Genomic DNA, 24,072 nt, shown 5'->3' with positions numbered 1-24,072 from the left:
ATGCAGGCGTCCCTTTCAGATCGAGGACCTGCAGGTGAAGCTGCAGCACGCAGAGGCCGATCGTGAGCAGCTGCGGGCTGACCTGCTGCGAGAGCGGGAGGCCCGGGAGCACCTGGAGAAGGTGGTGAAGGGGCTGCAAGAGCAGCTGTGGCCGCGGCCCCACTCCGAGGCTGCAGGTGGCGAGAGCACGGCCGAGCTGGAGCCCTAGCCGAACCCACTGTCTGCTGTGCAGGGCGGATGCCGCAGGGCGGGCGGGCGGCGGGCTTGGGGCTCCGTGCCAGCGGGACGCCCCCCTCCAGTCCTTATAGCACAACGTCTTACTGTGCCTAGAACCAAGCAAGTGTTTGGAACCACATACTTTTGGAATCCACTGCAAAATTTTCTACTGGCCAAGTTCAAGCGTGCAAGCCGGTTCCCAACTGCCCCAGAGACGAGGGCAGCTCGGTGGTTGTGGCTGGCCCTCCGCTTGCCGGAACGTTCTAACATTTACACTTTTGTTATAAGCTATTTAAAACCAATAAGGAGACTTGATATTCAGAAAAATCAACACGTTTTTTAATGACTAACTTTTAAAAGCCCCACCCACACGTGATGCCCCCCGAGGACCCACTTGGGAGCTGGGGCCCCGTCCTGCCTCTCGAAGCCATCGCAGCTCGTCTGCACCCGCGGCCGCGTGACCACACGAAGGGTTTTTCTCCAGAGTCTATTTTTTCAGCGACAAGAACCCGTCTCCCGCACTGTCGGGGGAGGACCCGGGGAGTGCCGCGCACGCGAGCTGGAACACTGCCGCCTTACCCGCCTACCGCCACCGCAGGGGCGTCCGCAGGGGCGTCCGCAGGGGTGCTCGGGCGGGCGGCGGGGGCGGGTTCGCGCTGGCCGGGCATGTGCCCTCCTCCACGCGCCCCTCCGTCCAGCTGGCGGCCCACAGAGGCATCTGCAGGGGTGCTTGGGGGGGCGGCGGAGGCGGGTCCGCGCTGGCCGGGCACGCGCCCTCCTCCTCGCGCCCCTCCATCTGGCCGGCGGCACGCCTTCTGTTTGGGCCGAGGCTGCAGCATTGCAACAAACACAGCATTATTTCAGTTTTTCTTTTTCCTTTTGTTCGTTCGTTCATTTAAACGTATACTTAGAACTGCACTTTGTCAAAAACCTTCCCCTTCTCTTTTTATTCCCCAGTTAACTGAGGTTTTTACTTTCAGATACTGCAAACCGATTTCTAGAGCATCCACATCCTAAGTGCTCGAGTGTCTAGAAACCCCTCTGGTGCTTGGTTGAACAAGGGAATCACACGAAAACGAAAACGCAAAAACTGAACTTCGGGGGGTGGTTCTGTGCCTTCCAGCGTCTTGTACAGCAAACCCTGACTCGTCTTCTTCCCCCAGAATACGTCTCCAGTAGCTGTTGGATCTGCCATGATCACAATGAGTTACCTGCATTTATTCCAAATAATCGCGTTTACTCTCAACTGTATGCGAATTGTATAAGGTTTCTTATGCCCAAGCTTGAAAAATGATTTCCCAGTAGACCAGGGGGCTCCCTGATCTAAATCATGGTATTTATTTACGTGGAGAGACCTGACCAGAACCCTCTGCCCGCGTCCGTCCCAGCACCTGGCAGCTGTGGCCATGGGAGGTGGTGCCATGGCCGCCGAGTAGAGCAGAGTTCGGGTGACCACGCCGGTGGTGGGGTTCTGCCCTTGGTTTGCTGGGTGGGGGCTGGGTGCTGCCAGCCCCCCTTCTAAAGTGCAATGCAAAAGGGACACCGTGTATATGCAGCGTGCGTTTGGTTGTTTTTCTTTTTTTTAAATTTTTTTGCTTCTGTTTTTCTTTGCAGTTATTAAATCTGTATGCATGGACTTTGAAACCTCTGCCATACGTATATCCACCGATGGGCATTATTACCGTGTCGTGTAGAGGGTCGGTTGTGTCACGCAACACTCAGAATGCTGTGTTTACCCTTGTTTTTCCAGAGTTGTGTTTTCCAGTCATTTCTTCAAGGGAAACTAAATGATTTAGTTGGAGCAAAGCTTTGAGTGTGTCAGTGTGCTTCTGTGCGGCTGTGCTCTGTCGCCGTCTGAACCTGCAGTGAGGTCGCAGGGCCCCCGGGACCTGCCACCCGAGGCCACCGGGTTTGCTCCGTTCACTTTCTGAGTTTTTAGACTCCAGAGGGAGACACATTTTTCCAAGTTGCGCGTGGGGGCAATGTGTCGCCTCACCTCCCTTCCGCTCACCTGCACATCTGACCATCAGCTCGGTCTGCCCCATCACCATCCAGCTTGGTCCCTGATACCTGATACCGGGAAGAGCTGAGGTACGGCGGTGGGGTTGGGCAGCCTCGTCCCCTCCACCCCAGGCCCACTGTGAGGGTCCCATGACCTGCCAGAGCCAGTGGCAGCCGCGGGCGAGGCCGGCGTGGGGCTGTCTGTCCCCGTCCCCGCCTCGGGGGCAGGGTCCCCAGGCTCCTGCCTCGCAGCTGCAGTTGCATTTCTTTCAGAAGAGGCATCTCTCCGTAGGCTGTTGACTCTCCCCGTGTGTAATACCCATTACCAGAATGACCGTGTATTCAGTTTAATCACTCATTATTTCTATGCTGAAAGAAGATTTTTAACGAAGGGAAAAAACAACAGCAATAACATTCATATCTATGGAGCAGCTAACTCACTCACATAGTGTCCTGCTTTTCGTACAGAACTCGCCAATGTACAAAGCGACCATGTAAATACTCTTTCCTCTTACACTCGTGTATCATACGTGTACATGGTGGGTCCTCCCCTGGGACTCTCTCCTTACTGGTAGCTGTCCTATTTTCTGGGTTGTTTCTAACAGAGGAAGAACATGCCCACCGGCTTCCTGGGCAACCCCACCCGTCCTTCATGCCTGCTCACCGGGCTTGGGGGGCTGTCTTGTTCTTGCTTTAAGTCAGGAGTCACAAACGACACTTTTTTTTTTTTCCAATTAAGGAAAAAAACCACAGCTCCACCCTGGTGCCCGCCAGGAGCGTCCGCATCGCCGTCCCCTTCTCTCCTTTGCTGCTGCTAATGACAATATGACGACTTACTCTACTATTCGAAAACTATTTTTATGTAATTAATGTATGCTTTCTTGTTTATAAATGCCTGATTTAAAAAGAAAAAAGAAAGAGCTTGGCATATTTCTCTATTTCTCTGTGTACCCGTCAGTCCTTCGACGCCCCTCCCCCAAACAGATGACATGACTCAATCAATCAGGGTTGGCCCTGCCCCTCCCTGGGCCACCACCAGGCCTGAGCCCAGGAAGATTAAGGGGGTGCCTGTTTTCCCATCAGACCCTGGGGTCCTTCGGTCTCCATTGACAAGTGGGCAGGTCCTGGCTGGGGCCCTCTGTCCCTCCCTTTTGGTCACTCTGAACTGTGGCCCCTCGTACTGTGGGCATCCACTGAGGACGCCTCATTTGCCTGCTGGAGTAGGTGGCCAGTCCCCTGCAGAGCTGCCTCATGTCTTAATGGGGAGGCAGCCAGCGGCCTCAGAACTGCAGACCCCAACGTGCTGCTCTAAAAGATAAGCAGAGCCCCCACCCCTACCTGTGTGACTCCCTGGGGGCTTCTCCAGACCCCCCTGCCCCTTGATGCTGGACCTCACCTCTCTAGGCTGCCTTTCACCACCCAGGCCCAGCCTCCTAGCCCAGATCCCAGGGCCTCACAGGTTACCTGGAGGAACGGACCCCAGCCTAGGAGATCTGGGTCTCTACCTCCTCCCCAATCCTTAGTAAGCCCCCCAGAGCTGGGCCCAGTGGTGTCCCCTGGAGCCCCTGGGGGAAGCAGGATGGGCTGTGGTGTGGACAAGGAGGCAGACTCCACCCCATCCAGGGCCGGGTCTCCACCCAGGCCAGGGAGGGTGCAGCAGGGCCAGGGTCGCCGGGTGTCGGCTTGGGTCTGAAAGGTCAGGCTGCGGACAGGGGACAGGGAAGCAGGGGCCCCGAGGTATGGGTGACAGACCCCCCTCGTGGGGCATGACTGAGGCCCCCACACCCTCTGCCCCCTAGACACAGATGTCACCTGGGTCTGACTCCCACTGAGCTGCAGGCCCCCCTTACTCCAGCAGGGCTGGACCCTTGGGCACTGCCCTGCATGAGGTGAGGTGAGCAGGGCTCCTGGGCACTCCTGGTTCCGTGTGCCCAGGGTGGGAGGGGAGGGGAGAAAGGTTGGTGACCAGACACTGCGTGTCCCCGTTACTGGGCTGGGCAACTCTTCTGTCCTCCTGACCACTGCCTTATGCCCGGACATCCAGGGCGCCACCCAGTACTGTTTTCTCAGGTCTCCTGAGTGGACAACCGCCCACTGTGGCCTGTTGAGGGTCCCAGGGGCGCCCCTGCAAGTATGGACGAGAGTCAAGAGCAGCTGAAGCCTTGTTCACTTGTGATGCCAGATACACACGCCTTCCTCAAGACCTGCACAGAGCCCAGCAGGGTGGGCAGTGTGATGGGGGGGCAACTGTCCATGTCCAGACCCCCTCATCTCTGCAGGGCCTCATCCCCACTGCGGACACCATGCGCTCCGCAGCCTGAGTTTGTCCCCAGAGGTGGGTGCAAGGGCCTTTTCTCATCTGTGCCCAGCACCTGGGGCCTCCTGACGTCCATGTCTCATCTGAGATCTTGACCACAAGGAGGTGCAGGTGGGGAGGAGGTGTCCCTGAGGGAGGCTGGGGAGCCCGCTGGAGGGCTGTGTGTGTGTGCGTGTGTGCATGGGCACACGTGTGCAGTCAGGGTCCTCACACCCAGCACGCTGCTCAGCCTGTCGTGAAGGGCCTTGGAGCTGGGCTGAGCACATCTCCTGGGGCTCCAGGCTCATCACCTGGCACCGCTCTGGCCTTCATCTCTGAATGTGACCTTTCACCTCTGGATGTGACCTGCCAGCATAAAGGGCCCTGGGCACCCCAGCCCAGAGAAGACAGAGTGGGGGCCATCTGACCTCAGAACCCCCTTCCCAAGCCCTCGCTGAAGGTCAGAGAGCCTCAGGGAGAGAAGGGCCCCTCCTTGGGGATTCCTGGCAGCCCCCCACCCCCACTTCTGGTCCCCAGGCTCAGGACTGTCACACCAGCCATGGCCTCTGTAGGGACCCCTTGGTCCCGTCCCCTAGACTGGCCTCTGTGTCCCTGCCCACATTGGTGCTGGTTCCCAGGCCCCTCCCCTGAGGCTTAGGGTGAAGTCAGCCTGGGGCAGGGGTGCTCCTGGGAACCTACTCAGCTCCCCAGTTTCTGTCCCTGCCCTGTGGCCCCCACCCCCAGCTTTCACTTCTCCTCAGTCACAGGCAGCCGGGGCCCCACCCCAGCCCCCTGGGTCAGCTGTGCCTGCCTGTCTCTGTCCTGGGGTCCCCACCCCTCCCCTAGGCTGCCAGCCCCAGAGCCTCAGTTTGGCCCCCCCAACCCCCACCCAGTGTCCTGTGGTCAAAGGGGCTGACCGCAGGCCGAGAGCTGGGCCCTTGTCTGGGAAGGCGGGTGCCAGGCGCGCCATGTGGAAAGAGGAAGCCGCCTGCCCTTTACAGGAACAGCTGGCACGGCCTGTCCTCCTTCCTCTGACCCCTGGCCCTAAGTGTGGCCCCCAGCTTCCACCCCACCCACCCCCCAGCACAGCCCAACTCTGGCCAGCAGCCCCCTCCCTGGCCCACCTGGCCCCAGACCCCAGCCTGCCCTTAACCCCCACTATCCTCTCCCTTGTTTCTGGTTGTCTTGTCCCAGGGTCACTCCTGTTGGCCAGGAAGAGAACAGCTGGAACATGCCACAAGCAGGTCCAGGTCAGATCAGGCTGCTTCACGACATCCCAAAGCCTCTCCCCATATACCATGCTCGCCAGGGAGGGGGTGACCCGCTGCAGGGAAGTGGAATCCCGCAGGGAAAAAGCCAGGCTGGTCTGCGCTCTGGCCTGGCCCCCAGGCCAGTCTGGACCCTCAGGAAACGGTGTGGCCGTCAGCGGGATGTGAAACCAGGGCATGGAGGGGATCCTGTGTCCTCCCCACAGAAACCCTTGTGCTCAGGGGACAGCAGCCCTGCACCCTCCTGTGTCTGTCCTGCCTGCTGACGGGCGACCCTGGGAGGGGTGGGGGCAGAACTTTGGGGACCTGGGTGCCTGCTGGCCCCTGCACCCAAGGGTTGGAGACGTGGGCCCTGCGGGCAGCCCCCCACATGGGGCCATCTGTGCCCAGGCCTGTGCCAGGTCTGGGGCTGCTGGGCGGGACTCCCAGCCCTGGAGCAGGTGGCCCCACGGCAAGGGGTGGGCAGGCAGGTGGACCTGGCTTGTCTTGGAGCATCCTGTGCCAGTCAGGTGTCCGGCTGGGCTGGGGTCGGGCCTTCCTGTTCTGCGCCCGGCCTGGCAGGCGCCCTGCTGGCAGGAAGCTTGGCCCAGGCTCTCACGCGGCTCACTCCTGCTGCCATGGAGGCCTGTTCCGGAACCCTCAAGGGATAAGGCACCTTGTGCTGGAAGGACTTTGAGGTCACCCTCTCTGTAAGGCCCCGTCGAGCATGTGTGTCCAGGGCCACTTGGGTCCAGCAGAGAGGGCAAGCAGGTACCCGGCTGAGCCTCCGTCGCGGTGTGGCTCTGCAGCCCCAGGGAGGTGGGTGGTGTCAGGTCCCCCCACCCCTCACTGGGCACCCAGGCAGGCTGTGGGTGTGGCTGTGGGGCCCACACCCTGGCAGCTGAGTGTTGGGGTGCCTGCCCTTCCCCTCCTTGTACCCACATCTGCCCCTCAGGTTCCCTCCCCCCATCTTCCTCTCTCACACCAAGTCAGAAGGTGCCAGGTGCCCTGCCAGCTGGAGATCAAGTGTGCACAGACTCGGGGCAGGGCCCACCCCACAAGCCCTTCTAGGCTCCACCCTCTGTCACCCTGGGGCCCCCAGGTCCCCAGTGAGGGCTGGGGTGGGGGCCTGCCTGAAAGCCTCCAAAACCAAACCTCCCTGTTCTGGCCAGGAGGGTGGGGGTAGGCAGCTGCTGACCCTGGCTGGGCCTGGAGCATGTCTAGGCCGGGTGGGCAGAAGTGGCTAGGAGGGCTGGGTTGGGCGTCCAGGGTGGTGTCCACAGTATCCCTCCACGGGGCACCCACCACAGTGGCTGGCAGTGGGACTGCCAGGACAGGTGCCCTGGGAACACAAGGTGTCAGACAAGGGCAGAAGTGGAGACCCCTACCCTGTCCAGTGAAACCTCTGGGGCTCCCCTGGAAAAGAGGCAGGGCTGGGCCCCCAGAAGCTGGATGGGAGACCATCCTCAGGCCCAGGACGGGCGCGGCCCCTTGTCTGGAGCTGGTGGTCTCCTGGCCTTGCGGGCAGGCTCTGCTCCAGTGAGTGTGCACACTTGCTCACGTTTAAGGACAGGCCTGGTGGCAGGGCCGGGGCCGGAAGGAGAGCACCAGCACCCCTGCTCCACACGCCTGGGGCTGCCCTCGTGGAGGTGGCACCGACAGGCTGAGTGACCCAGAGGTGGGGCTACAGGCCGAGGGGCAGCAGAACCAGGCGGCCAGGCCCCGCTTCTCCTGTACCCCTCCCCTCTTCTCCCACCGTCCACCCTTGGGCTTCCATCGGGCCCCGAGACCTGCAGTAGTTAGGCAGGGTGGCACATTCCCATGGGTCCAAAGCCCCACTATGCTCTGCCGACGGCGGGGCCTTGACCTGCGGGACGTGTGGCCCACACCCCAACTTCCTGTTTCTAAGAAAAAACAGTCCCAGAAAAGGCTCTGGTGGTGTGTGGAGGAGGCTCCCTGCCAAGGCCGGGCCGGCGGGGAGGGGAGTTGCTGCGCGAGGAGGGCAATAGCCGGCGCGCCAGGCAGGTGTCACCGGCCCGTCACCGGGGGCGTCTGCCTTCCCCACGGCTGCTTCCCCGGCGGGAAAACAGCAGCCGCTTGGACACGCCCAGCGCCGGGAGGCCCAGCTGGTCCCGGCTCCTCCGCCCAGTGCGGCCTCCCTGCCAGGACGCGGGGCGCACCGCCACCCTGCTGTGCCCTCGGGCCTGAGGGAGGCGGTGGGCCGGGAGCCCGGGACGGAAGGCAGCGCCGTGGGGCGCCCGGGTCTCCCTCGGCCTGGGTTTACCCCAGAACCCATGAGATTGCGACCCGGCCAGACGCCAGGGTTGCCCCCAGCCCTGGAGTACCACCCCCTCCTCGGAGGCAGGCTAGGCCCCGCCCCCCCTGGCGGGAGGCGGGAGGCGGGAGGCGGGAGGCGGGGGGGGGGGGGGGGGGGGGGGGGGGGAGAAGCCTGGGGAGAGTTATAACTCCGGTTCCAAACATTCCAAATTCCTGCTTCTTCCGGCCTGGCCGGAAGCCGGGCTGGGGAGGGTGCGCAGGCCCAGGGTGGCGGGGGGATGGTTGCAGGCCGTTTTGGGGTGAATCTGAGCCCCTTTGCCACCTCCCTTGCGCGCGGCTCCAGGTTCCCAGTGCCGAGTCTAGGGCGGTGGGTACGGGGGCCACGCCCTACTGCGCAGAGGCTGGACACACCCCAAGGCTGCACGGCACCCCAGAAGGCCCCTCCCAAGTCACGCGGGTCTCAGATGCCCCGCAAACGCACCGAAGCGGGTGCATAACGTGAACCCGAGATGCACCCCAGCACGGGGTGTCCGTACGGGGCACGGCGCCCAGTGAGTCAGGCAGAGTGGGTGTCACCGCCGGAGTGAGTCACCAAGAGGGTGTGCGCCCCTCGTGGGCGGTGCCAGGAGCCTGGGGAGCGGGCTGCGCCCGCCCCAGGAAGGCCACGCCCCAGTTGGGGACTAGGCAGATTCCCCCCACTTCCTTCCGCGAAGCTTCCTTCTGCGATCCAGAGAGGCTGTTGAGGGCCGGGGAGGGGCGCGTGATGCGCCCCAGTCCGCGGCCGAGGGGCTTCCCGGGAAGGGCGGGTGCGCCGGGAACGCTGGCGGCCGGGTCCGGAAGGGCCGCGCGGCTGCCGCGCCCCCGCCCCGCGGCCTCAGTTTCCGATGACGCGTCTGCAGAAACCCCGACGCGGCCCCCAGGCTCCGCTGCCCGGTTTCACTTCCCCTCCCCCTGCCCGGCGTGAGGCGCGGGGCTCAGTCTGCCTCGGATTCCAACGGGGGTGGGCACGGGGGCGCTTCCGGCCGTGGGGCTGGGTCGACGAAGGGGTTACGACGGGGCGGCCCGCCCCCGCCCAGGCCCCTCCTCTCCACGCCTGCGCCGGCACCGGGGGTGGGGCCGCGCGGTACCCGGCCGCCCCGAGATCGACCCCCTCCCCCGCGAGGGGCGGGATTAGGTTCAGGCCACGGTGGGGGCCGAGCGGGCCGCGACAACCCCCACTCCGCAGCCTGGGCGCGCGGTCCGCGGGGCCCGGAGGCGGCGCTAGCTCGGGAAGGAGGGGGTCGAGCGGCAGGAAGTGCGCTCTCCCACCGCGTCCTGAGCACAGTGACCCCCTCCCGTCCGACGCGCGGGGGAGAATTGGGATGGCGGGAGAGAGAGGGGTACCCTGGGGAGGAGGCGCCTCGCGGGCACGTTGCGCTGGAGCGAGCCCTCGCTCAGGGGTAGGGTGGGGGCTCCCTGGTTCTCTGAGCGTCTTCCTTGCGGGGGCGGACGGGCGCTGACGTGTCCACGCGTCTGAGTGCAACTAGGTTTGGTGGAGCCGGTGGGCGGGGGGAGGGGGGGTGGGGAAGGAGTGTCAGCGCGACCCCCGGCGGCGGAGGTGGAAACTGCAGCTTCCGACCGAGCGCGGGGAGGGGCGCACCTTGGGGTCCGCATTCGAATCGAGGTTTCAGCTCAGTTTGGGTGCTGTTTTTCTGTGGGGGGGGGGGTCGCTTGTCTAGTATGCCAGGTTCGAAGGAAAACCCGATCCTTTTAAATCCCTTGAATTCTGGGAGCGCGATCCCACTGGTATGGAAAAGCGTCCCTGTGCCAACAACCGTGCCCCACTCAGTACAGGCCCTGGGCTCCATTTCTCTGCAGTGTTCCCCATCCAGGTCCCTCATCCAGGCCGGACTTTATCCTAGTCACTGCTAGGCGGCTAAGCGCTTCTTCTGGAGGGGCAACCCCAGGGCACCCCAGCCGCCAGTGTGGGTGGGAGGTGGAATGGGCCTTGAAGGACGTGACCAAAGAAAGCCACAGTGACCTGCTCCCCCTGCGTTACACTCCCTCCCTGTTTTCTCTAGGCCTGTCTCTGTCCCCAAGCTTCTCGGTCCATCAGGATGGTAACCCCCTACTCCACACGGCTTACCTCTCTCTGGCACTGTCCAACGCATGGACCCCTCACCCCACTGGCTTCCTGCCTCTCTCCACCAGCTCACTGCAGCCTGCTGGCTCCTTCCCCAGCCCTCCAGTGCACCACTGGCAGCAGGTTCTTGCCTAATCAGCATCTGTGTGGTGCCCAGGTGCATCCCAGCCCTGACCCTGGCATCTGCCTGATGGCTGCCCTTCATGTCTACTCCGTCTTCTCTAGCAGGGTCCTCAAGAGGAGCTCACCACGGATGAGCCCACAGGATGAGAAACTCCTGGAGGGTCAGGGAGCACTGAGGGGTTGGGGGCTGGGCAGCGTTCCTCAGGCTGACCCTGGAGGCAGGACTCCCATCCGGTCCACCCTGCTGGGCTCTGCAGCTCCATCCGTGGGAGAGCCTCTCCTGGTGTTGGGGCGGGGGGGAGCAGGACGAAGGGGGTGACACCCCTGAGGGCAGTGACCAGGAGGACGGTAGGAGGACTGGCCTGCTGGCTCAGTCCCGTACATCTGGCGCACGGTCAGGCTGCCTCCGACTGATGACAGTCCTATTTATAGCCTCCACCAGAGAACGTCCCTGGCCGTGGCAGTGGGCACCCGCCTGCGCCTTGAGACCTCAGGCCTCCTGCCAAGAGGAGCCTGGGCGGGGGCTGCTGTGGCCAGTGCGGGTCACCACCTGGCTCGCTGCCTGCCCCAGCCGCTCCGCAGGCCTACTGAGGGGCCGAGGCAGTTTCCAGCCTGAGGAGAGGGGCTACTGGAGACACCACCCACCCAACTCTTGAGGTCCCCTATGCCTGACCCAGCCTAGCTCTTCCATTGGAGAGGCCCCGGGCTGTCCTCAGTGGCTGGCTGTGCCCTGCAGGGATGGGGCAGGAAGGAAGAGGCCTTGGGCAGCTGGCGTGTGCCCCAGTGATCTGGCTGAAACAGGCCCAGAGACCCCTGCTGATGCCCCGAGGACCGAGGTTCCCAGGGTGCCTCAAGTCCACAGTGAGCTGCCCACGCTGCACAGGAGCCAGACTGGTAGGCTGGTCCCCTTGCACCCTCCAGGAAGCCCTGCTTGGGGTGGCGGGAGGTTGTTCTGCACAGCTGGCCTCGCCACCTGCCTGGCACCGAGACTAGGAGGCCTGCCCAGGATGCAGAGAAGGAAGGCCTCCCCCAGCAGCATCCCGGGTGACCCAGGACCAGTGGGAGGGGAGGCCAGGAGGCGCTGCCTGTGCCAGGCTCTGTCCTGTGCTGACTGCTACGCGGCCGCTGATGGTCTGAGGGGCTGTGCCTGCCAAGGCTCTGCAGGGAAGTGGGCTGGACAGAGGGCAGGTGCCCCCACCTTTCTCATCTCTTTGTCTCTGCATCTCTTGTCTGTGGCTCTAGACTCCAGTCGAGGAAGGAAGATGTTTTCTGTTTCTGGTGATTCCTGACTCAGGGCTCAGGCTCGTGCTTGTCACTCAGTAAATGTCCATTACATGAGTGGACCATCCGGAGCTGATGTTGCCACCCTTTTAGAAGTCAGAGGGCAGGAGGAGGGCCCACAGGGGACACTGAGGCCCCAGGGGGAAAGGTGCCCTCCTTGGGGTGTGAGGCACGTGGGGGCAGCCTCATGGCACCTCTACACCCACCTCAGTCTGCCTGCACCCCACCCGGCATGGAGGTGGGTGGGTTGGGGGCCCACCTGGCCTGTGGGAGACCCCAGGAGGCCTGATTCCTCTGAGAAGGTGGCCCTGGGGTCTTCAGGCCAGGGGCAGATGCAGAGCCGCCCCAGAGAGGCAGGCCTGATGGAGTCCAGCCATCTTGATGCTCTGGCTGTTTATGGTCCAGGCTGGACACCACCCTCTCAGGACCATCCCTCTCCCTACCCAGCTCCTCCTCCAGCCGACATGATGGCCAGGCCAGCACCTTTGGCCGCTGCTGACTCTCCCTCTTTTTTTTGGTGTGTTTTTTGAGAATTCAGATTTTGTATAGATTTGTCTGTGGGACACAGTGTTAGGATTGGGGGGTCCTGTCAGGGAGGGGCAGTACCTCTGTGAACCTCCAGCTCCCCAACACCTTCAACCAAAGTCCAGCAGGTTCCTGAGGCCGTGGCCCCTAAAAGACCTGCTGGTCATCAACTCAGGTGCATTGGCCAGGAGCAGTGCCCACGCCCCACCCAGGACTCCTGCCAGGGGGTGGGCACAGGGTGGGGCAGGGGAAGTGCCTTTCACCTGGGACCAGAACTGCCGCGGCTCCCCCGCCTCCCAGACTCCAAGTCGCCCTTGCTCTCAGGCTTTGCAAAGTATAGAGGTTTCACTGGTTTGCATTTGGAGAGGCTGCCGACTGAAAAGTCAGCTTTGCTCCAAGTCTGCAGGGGCCCCACGTGGGGACCCCCCGCCCTGCGTCCAAGTAGGCCTGTGTCCTCATGAGACAGTGGCCCTGAGCTTGCGGCCCTGGGCTTGGTGACTGGAAACCATGATGCCGGTTTGGAGTTCAACCCGAGAAGATGCCTCCTGACCCGGGCGTGCGGGAGACAGCAGCTGCTTCTGTTTCCAGCGTTTTTGTTTTCTAAATTGAAACATCATTTTCATTGTTTTCCTTTTGACAGAAATGTGGTTTCATCTTGTGGGGAAGGAAGAGCTGCAGAGAATTTGCTGTCTTGGGCGGGCCGGGTGGACTACGGTGGCTGGAGGAAGTGGTCTCAGGGGGCTTTTAGGGACACGTGGCCCTTTGGCTCCTGGCCCCACACTTGGGGGGTCCCGCTGGGGATCTGCCCCCACATTCATGCAGCCAAGTGTGGACACTGCAACCCCCCAACCCTGCAGCTCACCTGCACCCCCTTCTGGAGGGGACTCCGTCCTGCAGGCCCTCCAGCTACCTCCATGCTCTTTGGGCAGGACAGAGACCCCTGGGGCCCAGGCACGACGCAGGAGTCAGAGCTGCCTGAGAACAGGTCTCTCTGGGGACCTGTTGTCCCCAGAGGGGACATGATGTCCTCATCTCTGGGACATCATGACCTATCCTCTCCTAACAGATGTTCAGAGGCCGAGGCCCGGCTGGATAGGGCTGGCATCGTCAGTGGCCGCTTGAGCTCCTGGAACAGAAAGAGGCTGGCAGGTACGGCTTGCTCCGGGTGCCTGGCAGCACCCCCCATGCTTCTCAGACTCAGAACTAGGCCAGCCCCCCTTTTCCTGGACCCCCTTCTCCTTGGCTGTCATTCTTCTCTGTTCTGTTGCCACAGCTAGCCCTTTGGGGGTTCAGTGCCCAGCTGCCCCACCTGCTCTGGGAGCTGGGGTCCAGCAGAGGCGGAGGTCATCTGGTCCTGCAGGGGGACCAGCTCCACCCCAGCTGCCCCTACTGCTAGCTGTGACTATGTGGAGGCAGGTGTGTTGAGGGAAATTGTGTGTGAACCTACTAAGAGACAAGCAGGAATGGTGAAGGGATGGGTGGGTCCAAGGACATGACTGGATTGGTTCCAGTCATCAGACTCGTCTGGCCTTTCATGTGAGAACATAATTATCCCACGGTAGGAGAAGGCAATGGCAACCCACTCCAGTACTCTTGCCTGGAAAATCCCATGGACGAAGGAGCATGGTAGGCTGAAGTCCATGGGGTCGATAAGAGTCAGACACGACTGAGCGACTTCACTTTCACTTTTTACTTTCACGCATTGGAGGAAATGGCAACCCACTCCAGTGTTCTTGCCTGGAGACTCCCAGGGACGGGGGAGCCTGGTGGGCTGCCGTCTATGGGGTCGCACAGAGTCGGATACGACTGAAGTGACTTAGCAGCAGCAGCAGTGACATAGTAGTGGTGTTAGTCTTCAGTTGAGTCCAGTTGTTTGCAACCCCATGGACTACTGTAGCCCTCCAGGCTCTTCTGTGGGACTCTCCAGGCAGGAATACTGGAGTGGGTTGCCATACCCTCCTCCAGACCGGCCTCCCACATCCATCCGTCCATAATTATACCCATCCCCACCCACCATCCCTCCATCCGTCCGCCCTCTGCCTGTTCTTCCAGTTGTCCTCTGCCTCCCGCCCTGTCCTGCACACCTCTCTGCCTGTTTGTCTCCAGTGCCTCTGGACACATCACAGAGTGGCTGTTGCACCAGCCGCATGCTCCACGTCCACCCTTTGGTTACAGGTACCTTCCGGGCACCTCCTGTAGGCCACACACTTCGCCATGTACCGAGCTGTGCTGGTGAACAGAACTGAAGAAGTGCCGGCCTTTGGGAGATTCCTGCGTGAGATGCATGGCGTGCTGGCCCGTAACATGTGCAGGGGAAGAGAGAGTTGGGGGCGGGGGGCTTTGAAGCAGGTGACCTAGGAAGGTCTTGTGAGCAGGTGAAGAAAAGAAAGTGTTAGTTGCTCAGTTGTGTCTGACTCTTTGTGACCTCATGGATTGTAGCCTGCCAGGCTCCATGGGATTCCCCAGGCAAGAATACTGGAGTGGGTTGCCATTTCCTTCTCCAGGGAATCTTCCCGACCCAGGGATGGAACTGGGGTCTCCTGCACTGCAGGCGGGTTCACCTGCCAAGCAGGTGAAGGGCACATGCAGAGGCCGTGAGGCAGAGCGTACCTGGCTCAGCTGAAGGGCTGCAGGGAGTGGGGGCCATGGGGGGCCAGGGCAGTGAGCTGTGGGTGCCAGCTCTGGTTGGGCCTGCAGTCCTGGTCACGATGTGGCCCAGCGGCCCCTTGTGTTGGGGAGGGGTGTCGGGTGAGATGGCTTGTGCTGCGGCTGCACCTTGAGCACCCGCAGGGTCATTGTGGGGTGGGGCAGGGATGTGACCCACAGAGCCAGAGAACAGTCGGATGCTGACGGTTTGGGCCTTGACGACAGAAAGTTGTGGTGTTCTCCATGGAGCAGGAGGAGCTGGTATGGAGCACGTCAGGTCTGAAGGGCCCTGGACCCCCGCCCAAGGGGGCTGCCCCACCATTGCTACTGGCCATGTGGCTGGGAGAGATCAGAAATCTGGAGGAGGGACCGGGCCCTGGGCCCCAAGGCTGAATCAGGGGCGGGGTGTGCAGGGTGGGGCATACCAGGGCCAAGAGTGATGTCTGGAGCCCCGTGGGGTGTGCTGGGTAGAGGAGGCAGGGGCCCTGCTGGGAGTACTCCACAGGTGGGGTAGAGTGCTCATGGGGGAGAAGGAGGGCGTCGACCATAGGTGTGGGAGGGCAGTGGGTGCTGGATTGAGGGTGATGGCCAGGAGGGCCTTTAAGATGGGAGACAGCAGCTGGGGCTTCAGTGGCCAGTCCACCCTGGCCCGGAGGTGACTGCCAGCCAGGACCAGAGGGCTCTGGGTGTCCCTTCCCCCATTCCGTGAAGAAAGCAGGTGGTCAGGTGAGAGGATGGGGGTGAGCTCATCCCTTCTGGATGCAGGGAGATGGGGGGCCTTGGATCTGAGGCTGGGGTGTGGTCAGCCCCAAGTAGGGGGTTGGCTGCTCCCTGGCTTCCTGGTGTGCTGGGCCTCTATCCCTGACCTGAGGCCTGGCTTATCCGCTGGGGCTGCATTTCAGAGGCCCTCTATCCCCAACCCCCAGGCCAGGCTTATCCCCGGGGTGCATTTCAGAGGCTGCTGTAACATCTGAAAAGCGGTCCCTGCAGACAAGGCCTCTCAGTTCAGCGTGTGACTCAGTCACCGGCCTGTGGCCTCTTGACCTCCCGTTTGGGAGCCGTCGTGGCCCCCAGCTTTGGGAAGGCCCCTGAGCCGCCCTCCAGGGCAGGAATGGTGGGAAGCAGGCTCTGGCTGGCCCGGGCTCCCCCCAGGGAAAGCATGGATAGTGCAGCTGAGACAGCAGAGAAGGGTACTGGTCACATCATCCGCCCAGCCTCGGGAGGCCCAGATGAGCCAGCCTGGTTCTGGGTGTTCAGGCAGGGACCGCACCCTCTGGTTAGCACTCAGAAGTGGTTGTTGAGCATTTTATTAAAACCAGTGGCGGGAGTCTTGGGCACCCCTCTAGCTCAGGGCTTCCGGGTCTTCTCTGGGGACGTGGGGCTGTTGGCCTGCCCCCCTCGCCAAGACCCGAAGGTGTTTGAAGGCTGTGGGCAGCGTGTGGCCCAGGAATGGAGGGGTGGTCACGTCGCGAATCATGATGACATACTCGCCTACAAGAGACGGGCACTTGGACTCAGCTCCTGCCACCCTCAGATCCTCTGCTCCCACCCTCAGGGCCCCCGGCTCAGTGCCTGGTCTAGGGCGGCAGGGCTTTCTCTTCCTGGGGTGCTGGTACAGTGTAAGTAAGTGCATTGCGGGTGAGTGAAGCCACCTCCCACCTCAGGACAAAGGCCAGTGATGACTCCGTGTCCTAGGGCAGAGTGGGGGGCCACACCAGGGACGCAGACCAGCTCAAGGCCCCCCCTCCCCGCCAGTGGGGCCGTGTGGCTGAGGGCAGGGGTTCTTTCGAAAATACTTTCCTATCTTTTTAGGAGAACATTAACTTCCTCTAGAATGTTTTTAAAAATAATTAGCCTCTGAAGACACGGTTGTCTGGCTTGTTTTGTGGGAAGGGGCGGCTCTGGGGGTGGGGTGGGGGGCCGCCCGCTGGGGGACATGGGGAGAGAAGGAAGTACTTTTCCTCCATAGTCTGTAAACTGTCTGGAGAGCTTCAAAGTTGGAGAAACCATAAAAAAGAAAATAAGAAATAACAGAAAGTGAGGTTGCCGTGGAAACCGTCCTCTCCCGCCTGAGCCCGCGGGGGCTGGCACCGGAGCGCGGAAAAAGCTCGCCGGGCTGGCCGGGGCTCCCACCAGGAATGCAGCCGCAGCCGAGGGGGCCGCGGGAGTCCGCTCCCACCGTCAGGGAACATTCCAGCACCCGGGCCTGGAAAACAGGCTGCCTCCCTGGCTGCGCGGCTGCCCTCCAACTCAGGCCAGCCTGGGGGCCCGTGGCTGCCCCATGTTTCCCGGGGCGGATGAGAAAGGGCCTCTGGGGCTGGCAGGAATTTGCTCAGCCTTGAGTCAGTTCCTTCAGAAGAAACCACGGTTCTGGGGGGCCGAGGGGCCGGGAGGGGGCCCACATTCCGCAGCCGGGGCACCGGGCCTCCCTGGCGGGCCCGGAGGAACACTGCACATGGCAACGCAGTGTTTCCAAGCAGCCGGTTTCTAGGTGTTCCCGGGAACACGCAGCCACTCCAGCCGCGGCCGAGGGCGCCCACCGGTTGGGGAGCGGCCTCAGAGCCGAGCCCGAGCCCTCAGCTGACCTTGTTCCTGAGGCCGCCCTTCTCCCAGCAGATGGGAAAGGCCTGGCCAGGGGCCCCCTTGCCTGCCTCAGAAACCATCTGAGGCCTGGCCCCAACCGCCACGTGGTCCTGCCATGGGCCCGGCGCCCAGCCTGGCCTGGCCTGGCCTGACCCACGTTTCAGAGCCGTCCACCTGGCTTCGCCCCTCACAGCCTGGACGTCCAGCCTATCCCCTGCCGGCCTCCCCCAGGTGGTGCACAGGGTGGTGGGGGGCAGCCTCTCCACCACCTCCTCAGCATGTGGGGGTCCTAGGGTTCTGCTGGGGGTGACCTCGATGCTGACCCTACTGGCTGGTTGGTAGGCATGTGTGGCTGTTGGGACAGTGAGTACCAGCCCAAAGGAAAGATGGGGGCACTGCCTGGAACCCCAGCCCTGCCCCGCACAAAGGCCCTTCTGGCTTTAGCAGGGCTTGTCAACACTCACCACTGCACAAGGGGTTGGGGGGGCCCACACCTGGAGGCCTACTGGCCTCCCGATCAGGATCCTAGAGACAGGAGCCAGGGTTTTTTTGCCTTGGCCGAGGGGACGGGAGGTACCCTTGCCTGGCATATGCAGTCCTTTGAGGGGACCAAGGCTTGGGAAGACCCTCGGCCCATTGGCACACCCTCCTCCCCCCTCCCAGGCCCTCTTGGTGCTCCTTCGGAGGGCCCGGAGAGCATGGTTGGAGGCAGCTTCATGCAGCTCAGGGCCCATCCGGAGCCCCAGAGCTGCCCTTTATGACGATGTGCTCAGGGGTGGACACAAAAGTTCTGCTGGGATGGTGGAGTGACAGCCGGGGATGCCCTACCTGACCATGTTTGCCAGCTGCCTGCCTACCTGGGAAGGCCTCTGCTGCTGGCTCCACCGTGGCCACCCCATCAAGCCTGCGGGGAGAGAGGAGGAAGCTCTGAATGCACAGCCCGGCCCCCGAGTCTGGGCCCCTGGCATCCAGGCCTGAGGATGGCAGAGGCCACAGGCCGGCCCTTATGTGACCGTCTTGTCCTCCCAGGCCCACTGCTGTCAACTTCTCTTTGCTCTGCCTGCACCTGGGCAGGACAGGTGTCCCTGTGAGGCTTGGGACCCCCTGGGGCCTCAGCCCCTGAACCCCATTGTCTAATCCCAGACGTGCCCATGGATGGATGGAGCTGGAGACAGACAAACCCGGTCCCGTCTACCCCACGGGTGCTGCGCATGCAGAATCCAGGCGCGGCTTTGAGAAGTGGGTGCCAGAGCAGCAGCGGGCCTCGAGGACACGCGGCGTCTGTGTGGAGGGGACGTGAGAGCTGTGCTTATTTTCCAGCAGGAAGTGACAAGCGGCAGCCAGGACTCAGCGGTTTTGGGGCCGTGGGGCACTGGCACCCCCCACGTGAGGCGGGAGAGGAGAGGCAGCAGGTGAAGACAGGAGGGGCCAGGCCCACACGTCTGAAGGCTGGAGCCCGTCACCTGTGGCCACAGCTGCTGCAGCTGTTCCCCGAGGCCCAGTCTCAGCGTGTCTGTCTCGACCACTCCAGCTTCCGCTCTGCTGTGTGAGAGGCTCACTCTGCCTGCCCACAGGGGAGGGTCACCTGCCCAGGAGGACCTGGCTGTGTCCCTGGCAAGGACCAGCTGGCATCGTCTCCAGGGAAATGCAGGTTGCCTATATGGGGCCCTGTGCCCAGTTGACTCCTGGCCGCCTCCTCCGTTTCTCCTCTGGGTCAGACCCTCAGGCCCCCCATGCTTCCTCGGGGGACAAGGGAGCCGGCAACGCGTGGATGGCCACCCTGGATCCTCTCTGGGAGGCAGAGTCCGAGGTGCGAATTATCCTGAATTATTTGCCCTGAATTATCCTCCAAAGGGACCTGGGGGAACCAGGCAACGCCCACCCCTGTCCTCCTGGCCAGCGGTTTCCTGTTCTCAGAACCCGGGGAGGGGGGCGCTCCTTGCGCAGGCTTGGTGACCCACCAGGTTCTGACCCCTTGCCAAGCTTCGATACCACATGCATGGTTTGGGTGATAAAAAATTAAAGACAAAAGATTTCAAAATTATTTCATTTTGAGTAGGGGAAAATGGGCCTTGGCTTGGACCCAGGAGCCACGTTAAAGATTTTGAAGTGCGGGTAAGGAGGGGAGGCAGATAAATAATTCAGCTCTAAGAATAACCAGAGCCTGTCAGGCTGCCAGCTTTAAGAGAAATAAACCGGGTTACAAGAATCCTGAGAGTTTTTACAGAACCCCCAGTGTTTCAAGAAAACAGGCAGAGTCAGGAAGGAGCCGCCAGAGGTGCAGGTTAACTGACAGTTCCCGTGGACCCGCAGGCGCAGCTGCAGCCTGGGCAGCCTGTGAGGTGGCGGTTCTGTCTGGGCCCAGAAATGCCAACTGGACCCCCCTGGTGTACACAGCACTGGAATCAGGAGGGCTTGGAGCTGGGACCCTTGACGGGCTGCCTCTCAGACTCCACCTGGACCCCAGGTCGGGGGGAAAGCACACGGGGGAGACCTGTGACTTGGGTTTGGGTGGGGTGGGGAGGGATGCGGGAGGGGCTGGGTGCACCCCGAGGTCCTACAGTCCTCTGCTCTGTGATTAGGGTCTTTGTGCTCCTGTTTCTTGTGCTTGGGGTTCTTCATTGTCTGGTACCTGTGGGTTCATAGTTGTCATCAAATTTGAAAAACTTCTGGCCATTATTTCTTCAAATATTTTTTCTTTCTTCTCCTCACCGCATCACTTTGGAAGCTCTGGTTTTTATGTCTATTTGGCTTCTTGAGGTCTCAGGGTTCAGTAAGCAGGATTGGCTTACTGGGTCTGGTCATGTCGTTCTCTCTGTATTTCACTTTGGATCCACTTGCCCTCTTTACAGCTGTTACCCCTCCCTCGGACACTGCAGTTTCAACCTCCAGACGTTTGATTCAGTCTTTTCGTACCTTCCATGTCCTGTCCAGTTATCACCCGTCCAGCGTCCTTGTCTACAGATTCTTACAGCTCTGTCATTCAGGCTCAGTTTTGATCGATGGTTTTACTCTTATTATGGGGCCTGTCTTCCTGCATTCCCTGCATGCCTGGTGATCTTTGAAAAGATGCCAGACACTGGAGTTACCCTCTTGCAGGCCGGATACTTTGTATTCTTGTACATATCCTCGATGCTGTTACACTGCTTAAGAACAGTTTGATTCTTGTGGGCCTTTCTTTGAAGGTTTGTGGGGTTTAAGGTAGGATCCTTGTGAGTATTATGCCAACACTCCGTGAATTCAGCCTGGCTGTCAGAATGAGCCCCCACTTTTCACATCTTGTTTGAGTTCTGGGCATGACTCCCTTTGACCCTCTTGGTGGGTCTTTCCTGGCCTCCGGCACAATTGATCCTCTCATGCATGGGTTGATCTGTGCTCTGCAGACTCTAGGGCTCCCTCCTCTCCAGGGCTCCCATCCAGCAAACTCTCACTGCCTTCGCTTTCCAGGCCTCCCACTCCGTGTCTCCCCTTGGGGGCACTCCTGAACCGGCCTGAGTCCCCTTCCTGCGCCACAGTTGGAGACTCTAGGGGCAGCATACTGGGGGCTCCCACCGCGATGGATCCCCGCCCTTCAACATCGAATGTGAAATGTCTCTAGCTCTGTTGTGTATCTTGTCCAGTTAATTACATGTGTCCTCGTGGGAGAGCAAGTGCGGCCCCTCGTGATCCACCTTGGCTGGAAGCAGAAGCCTGAACAGACCAAACCGAGGTCTGGCACCCAGAGAGCCCAGGCTCGTCTCCCAGTGACCCGCCCTGAAGGGTGGGACTCCTTGGTGCAGGGCAGCCTCCAACTGCTGCCCCCTCACCCTGTACCTGCTGTGTGGTCTTGTCCTTCCAGGCCCCACAGCGGCATCTCGATCTGACGGATGTGTCCCTGTGAGACGATGCTTGTAGTGAAGCTCCTGGTGGTCCCCCACGAGGCCCGGGGGCCTTGCCCTCTGCCAGTCCACCGGCTGTCCCCTGGCCATGCCTTTCCCTCCTGGAGGCCCAGAGAGCATCCTTCTGGAGCTGGTGCTATACAGGACTGCACCGGGGTCACAGGGGCCCCAGGAGTCTGCCCTGGGTCTTGTCCATGGAAATGACCACGAATACGTCTGTCCCCCAGCAGAGCCGTTGCCAAGGCGATGCTCACTGATCCTGGGCACAGTGTGGGTGCCACAGCCAAGCTCCGTGTTCTGTGGCTTCTCAGTGCTTTTCCTCATGTCTCAGGTCGGGAGAGCCAATGGGTAGAGGTGAGAAAAGGGCCCTGATGGGATAAGAAGCTTGAGGCTGGCTGGCCAGACCCTGGCAAGTGGGGCACCTGCACACACCCCATTCTTTGGCTGGAGCAGCTGAGTGGAGGCAGGAGGTGGGGGAGCAGGCAGTGGACTTCCCTGGCCAGGTGCACCGAGGGCAGTGGCGAAGTGGTTCACGTTCTGGGGAGACTGGTTCCCTAGTGGGTCAGGGGTTCCCAGCAGCCCTGTCCGCCATAGACCCACAGGCCAGGGGGCTCAGGGCATGGGTTCTGGCCCTGACCCTTGTGGCTGTCAGTTTTCCAAACTCTGAAATGAACACATAGGCAGCACATGGAGTGTGGATCCCCAGACCTGATCTGGCCATGGCAACCAGTCTATGAGGCTGACCGGCTGGGAGAGGGCAGGGGCCCTTTTCTGCAGCCTGGTCAGGGGACAGCCCTGGGAAGTCTGGGTTGAGTCCAGACCCTGGCAGTGGTGGTGGTGGGGGGCGGGGGGAGGATCAAACCGGCGCTCATGGGAGCCCAGTCAAGACATGAATCAGGGACACGGTTGCCCTGAGGGTCTGCAGCTCACGGGGGCTGTGGACCCAGGGCTGCTGTGGCCCCCACTGAGAGCCTGTAAGAAACTTCCAAAATTGGAAGTCAGCTAATTGCAGCATTGCAGCTGACCCTGATTTGGGGCCAAGCTGGAAACTGTTGCTGCCTCCCGAGGGCCCCCGAGAAACAGGAGCCGCAGGCCACGAGCCCTGAGCTCAGGCTGAGGCGCAGGCCCAGTGTCTAGCCCAGCTCCGCTCCCAGGGAGAGCGGAGCTGGGAGCTCATCTGCAGAGGCTCTTCTGTCCCACGGGGTGCCTTCTGGTGCTCAGCTCTGGGCCCTGGACAGTCTGCAGGGTGCTTTCTGTTTGGGGGTGCCTGCTTGCCTGCTGCAGGGGTCCTCACCCTGGGGAACTGTGGGTTGTACCTAGCAAAAGGTGTGTGAAGGGTTAAGGGCGCTGCCCGGCCTCCAGCTTCTCCATCTGCCGTGGGAGTGATTCTTCCAGGCCTGCGTCAGGCGGGAAACATCCTGCCCTGCTGGGCGGGGGGAGGTCGGGGCGCCAGAGCAACACGGCCTGGCCAGCTGTTCTCACCCGGCCCCCACACCTGCTCTGGTTTGTTATTCCCGCTCAGACAAGGCTCACTTCTCAGTCTTTGAAAGTCTCTAATGGCGGTGCAGTGGTAAAGAACCTGCCTGCCCATGCAGGAGACGCGGGTTCGACCCCTAGATTAGGAAGATCCCCTGAAGAAGGAAATGGCAACCCACTCCGGTATTGCTGCTTGAGAAATCCCATGGACAGAGGAGCCTGGCAGGCTACAATCCATGGGTTCGCAAAGAGTCAGATGACTGAGCAACTAAACAACAACAGAAAGAAGAACTTTCTGTTTCTCTCCTGTTCCGTGAACACCCACCTGGAGGCTCTCCTAACTGGGGTAGGGCGGGGGTGGGGAAGAGGGCCTGTGGACTTTGCCCTTGTCCTCATGTGGGGATTCTTAGGGTCATTTGAGATTCAGTTCTATGGCATTTGCCTGCACACCCCAGGGCTGAGCTCTGGGTAGGACAGAGTGGGGAGTTTGTTGTTGTTCGGTCGTTAAGTTGTGTCCGACTCCTTGTGACCCTATGGACTGTAGCACGCCAGGTTCCCTGTCCTTCACTATCACCCAGGGTTTGCTCAAACTCGTGTCTATTGAGTCAACGATGCCATCCAACCTCTGTTGCCCCCTCAACTCCTGCCCTCAATCTTTCCCAGCATCAGGGTCTTTTCCAATAAGTTGGCTCTTTGCATCAGGTGGCCAAAGTATCAGAGCTTCAGCTTCATCATTAGTCCTTTCAATGAATATTCAGGGTTGATTTCCTTTAGAATTGACTGGTTTGATTTCCTTGCTGTTCAAGGGACTCTCAAGAGTCTTTTTCAGCACCACAGTTCAAAAGCCTCAATTCTTTGGCGCTCAACCTTCTTTATGGTCCAACTCTCACATCTGTGCATGACTCCTGGAAAAACCATAGTTTTGACTACAGGGACTTTTGTCGGCAAAGTGATGTCTCTGCTTTTGAATACGCTGTCTAGGCTGGTCAGGGTGCCCAGAATTGGCTCTCAGAAGCAGAGGGTGCAGGGAGAGGCCTGGGGGCTGAGGGAGGCAGCAGCCCCTGCCTGCGGCCGTGGGGGGAGTTGCCTGTTTACTCAGTCATGGGGGCTGAGGTGGGCCCCATTCCTACCCCACGCCTGGGGGTGCACCTCTCTCATGTCTGCCTGCCAGGCCTCACCAGGCCTGCCCCACTGGGCCCAGTGCACTGGGGAGGGGGTGCTGACGTTCAAGACAGGACTCGTGGACCCTGGTGTCCCCAGTGCCCCCAGCGCTGTCTGGGACTTGGCAGGCAGGGCGACGGCAGGCAGGACGCAGGCTCAGGGCGGGTAGCCTTTCAGGGGGACGAGAGCCTGTCCTAGGTGCTTGGCGGTCACAGCGACCCTGCGTGGAGGTGGGGTTCC

At 61.3% G+C, this 24,072-nt stretch overlaps 3 protein-coding genes across 5 annotated transcripts in view; 2 read left to right on the top strand and 1 right to left on the bottom strand.

The window, feature by feature from the left end:
• Positions 1 to 3,155, top strand: part of SKI (SKI proto-oncogene) — a 54,524-nt gene extending 51,369 nt beyond the window's left edge. For both annotated transcript variants that reach the window (XM_027565151.1, XM_027565152.1), the window contains one exon: positions 20 to 3,155. In XM_027565151.1, coding sequence (XP_027420952.1) covers positions 20 to 208 — 189 coding nt within the window. In that variant the 3' untranslated portion in view covers positions 209 to 3,155. The remainder of the gene's footprint in view (positions 1 to 19) is intronic.
• Positions 3,156 to 8,315: 5,160 nt separating this feature from the next.
• On the top strand, positions 8,316 to 14,493 carry LOC113906217 (translation initiation factor IF-2-like). The gene is made up of 4 exons (XM_027564110.1): positions 8,316 to 8,404; positions 8,937 to 9,476; positions 13,155 to 13,237; positions 14,264 to 14,493. Exons 1-4 carry the CDS (start codon positions 8,316 to 8,318, stop codon positions 14,332 to 14,334), a joined length of 783 nt encoding a protein of 260 aa, XP_027419911.1. The 3' UTR covers positions 14,335 to 14,493.
• A 1,532-nt stretch (positions 14,494 to 16,025) lies between these two features.
• The window catches only part of MORN1 (MORN repeat containing 1), a 49,106-nt gene continuing 41,059 nt past the window's right edge, over positions 16,026 to 24,072 (bottom strand). For both annotated transcript variants that reach the window (XM_027565146.1, XM_027565147.1), the window contains exons 13-14: positions 18,175 to 18,221; positions 16,026 to 16,225 (exon numbers count right to left, since the gene is read on the bottom strand). In XM_027565146.1, the coding sequence (XP_027420947.1) occupies positions 16,077 to 16,225; positions 18,175 to 18,221 (196 nt within the window). In that variant the 3' untranslated portion in view covers positions 16,026 to 16,076. The remainder of the gene's footprint in view (positions 16,226 to 18,174; positions 18,222 to 24,072) is intronic.

The sequence above is a fragment of the Bos indicus x Bos taurus genome, chromosome 16 (assembly GCF_003369695.1).
Source record: "Bos indicus x Bos taurus breed Angus x Brahman F1 hybrid chromosome 16, Bos_hybrid_MaternalHap_v2.0, whole genome shotgun sequence".
Lineage (NCBI taxonomy): Eukaryota > Metazoa > Chordata > Mammalia > Artiodactyla > Bovidae > Bos > Bos indicus x Bos taurus.
Note: the sequence above shows the minus strand (reverse complement) of the source record. Positions and strands in the feature narration are given on the sequence as shown.

Bases quoted from the DNA above. Each gene is read 5' to 3' on its own strand.
- LOC113906217 (XM_027564110.1), top strand. From the start codon at position 8,316: ATGGTTGCAGGCCGTTTTGGGGTGAATCTGAGCCCCTTTGCCACCTCC. The intron at 8,405-8,936 runs GTGGGTACGGGG...ACGCGTCTGCAG, and splicing joins CCAGTGCCGAGTCTAGGGCG to AAACCCCGACGCGGCCCCCA. The intron at 9,477-13,154 runs GTAGGGTGGGGG...CTCTCCTAACAG, and splicing joins GAGCGAGCCCTCGCTCAGGG to ATGTTCAGAGGCCGAGGCCC.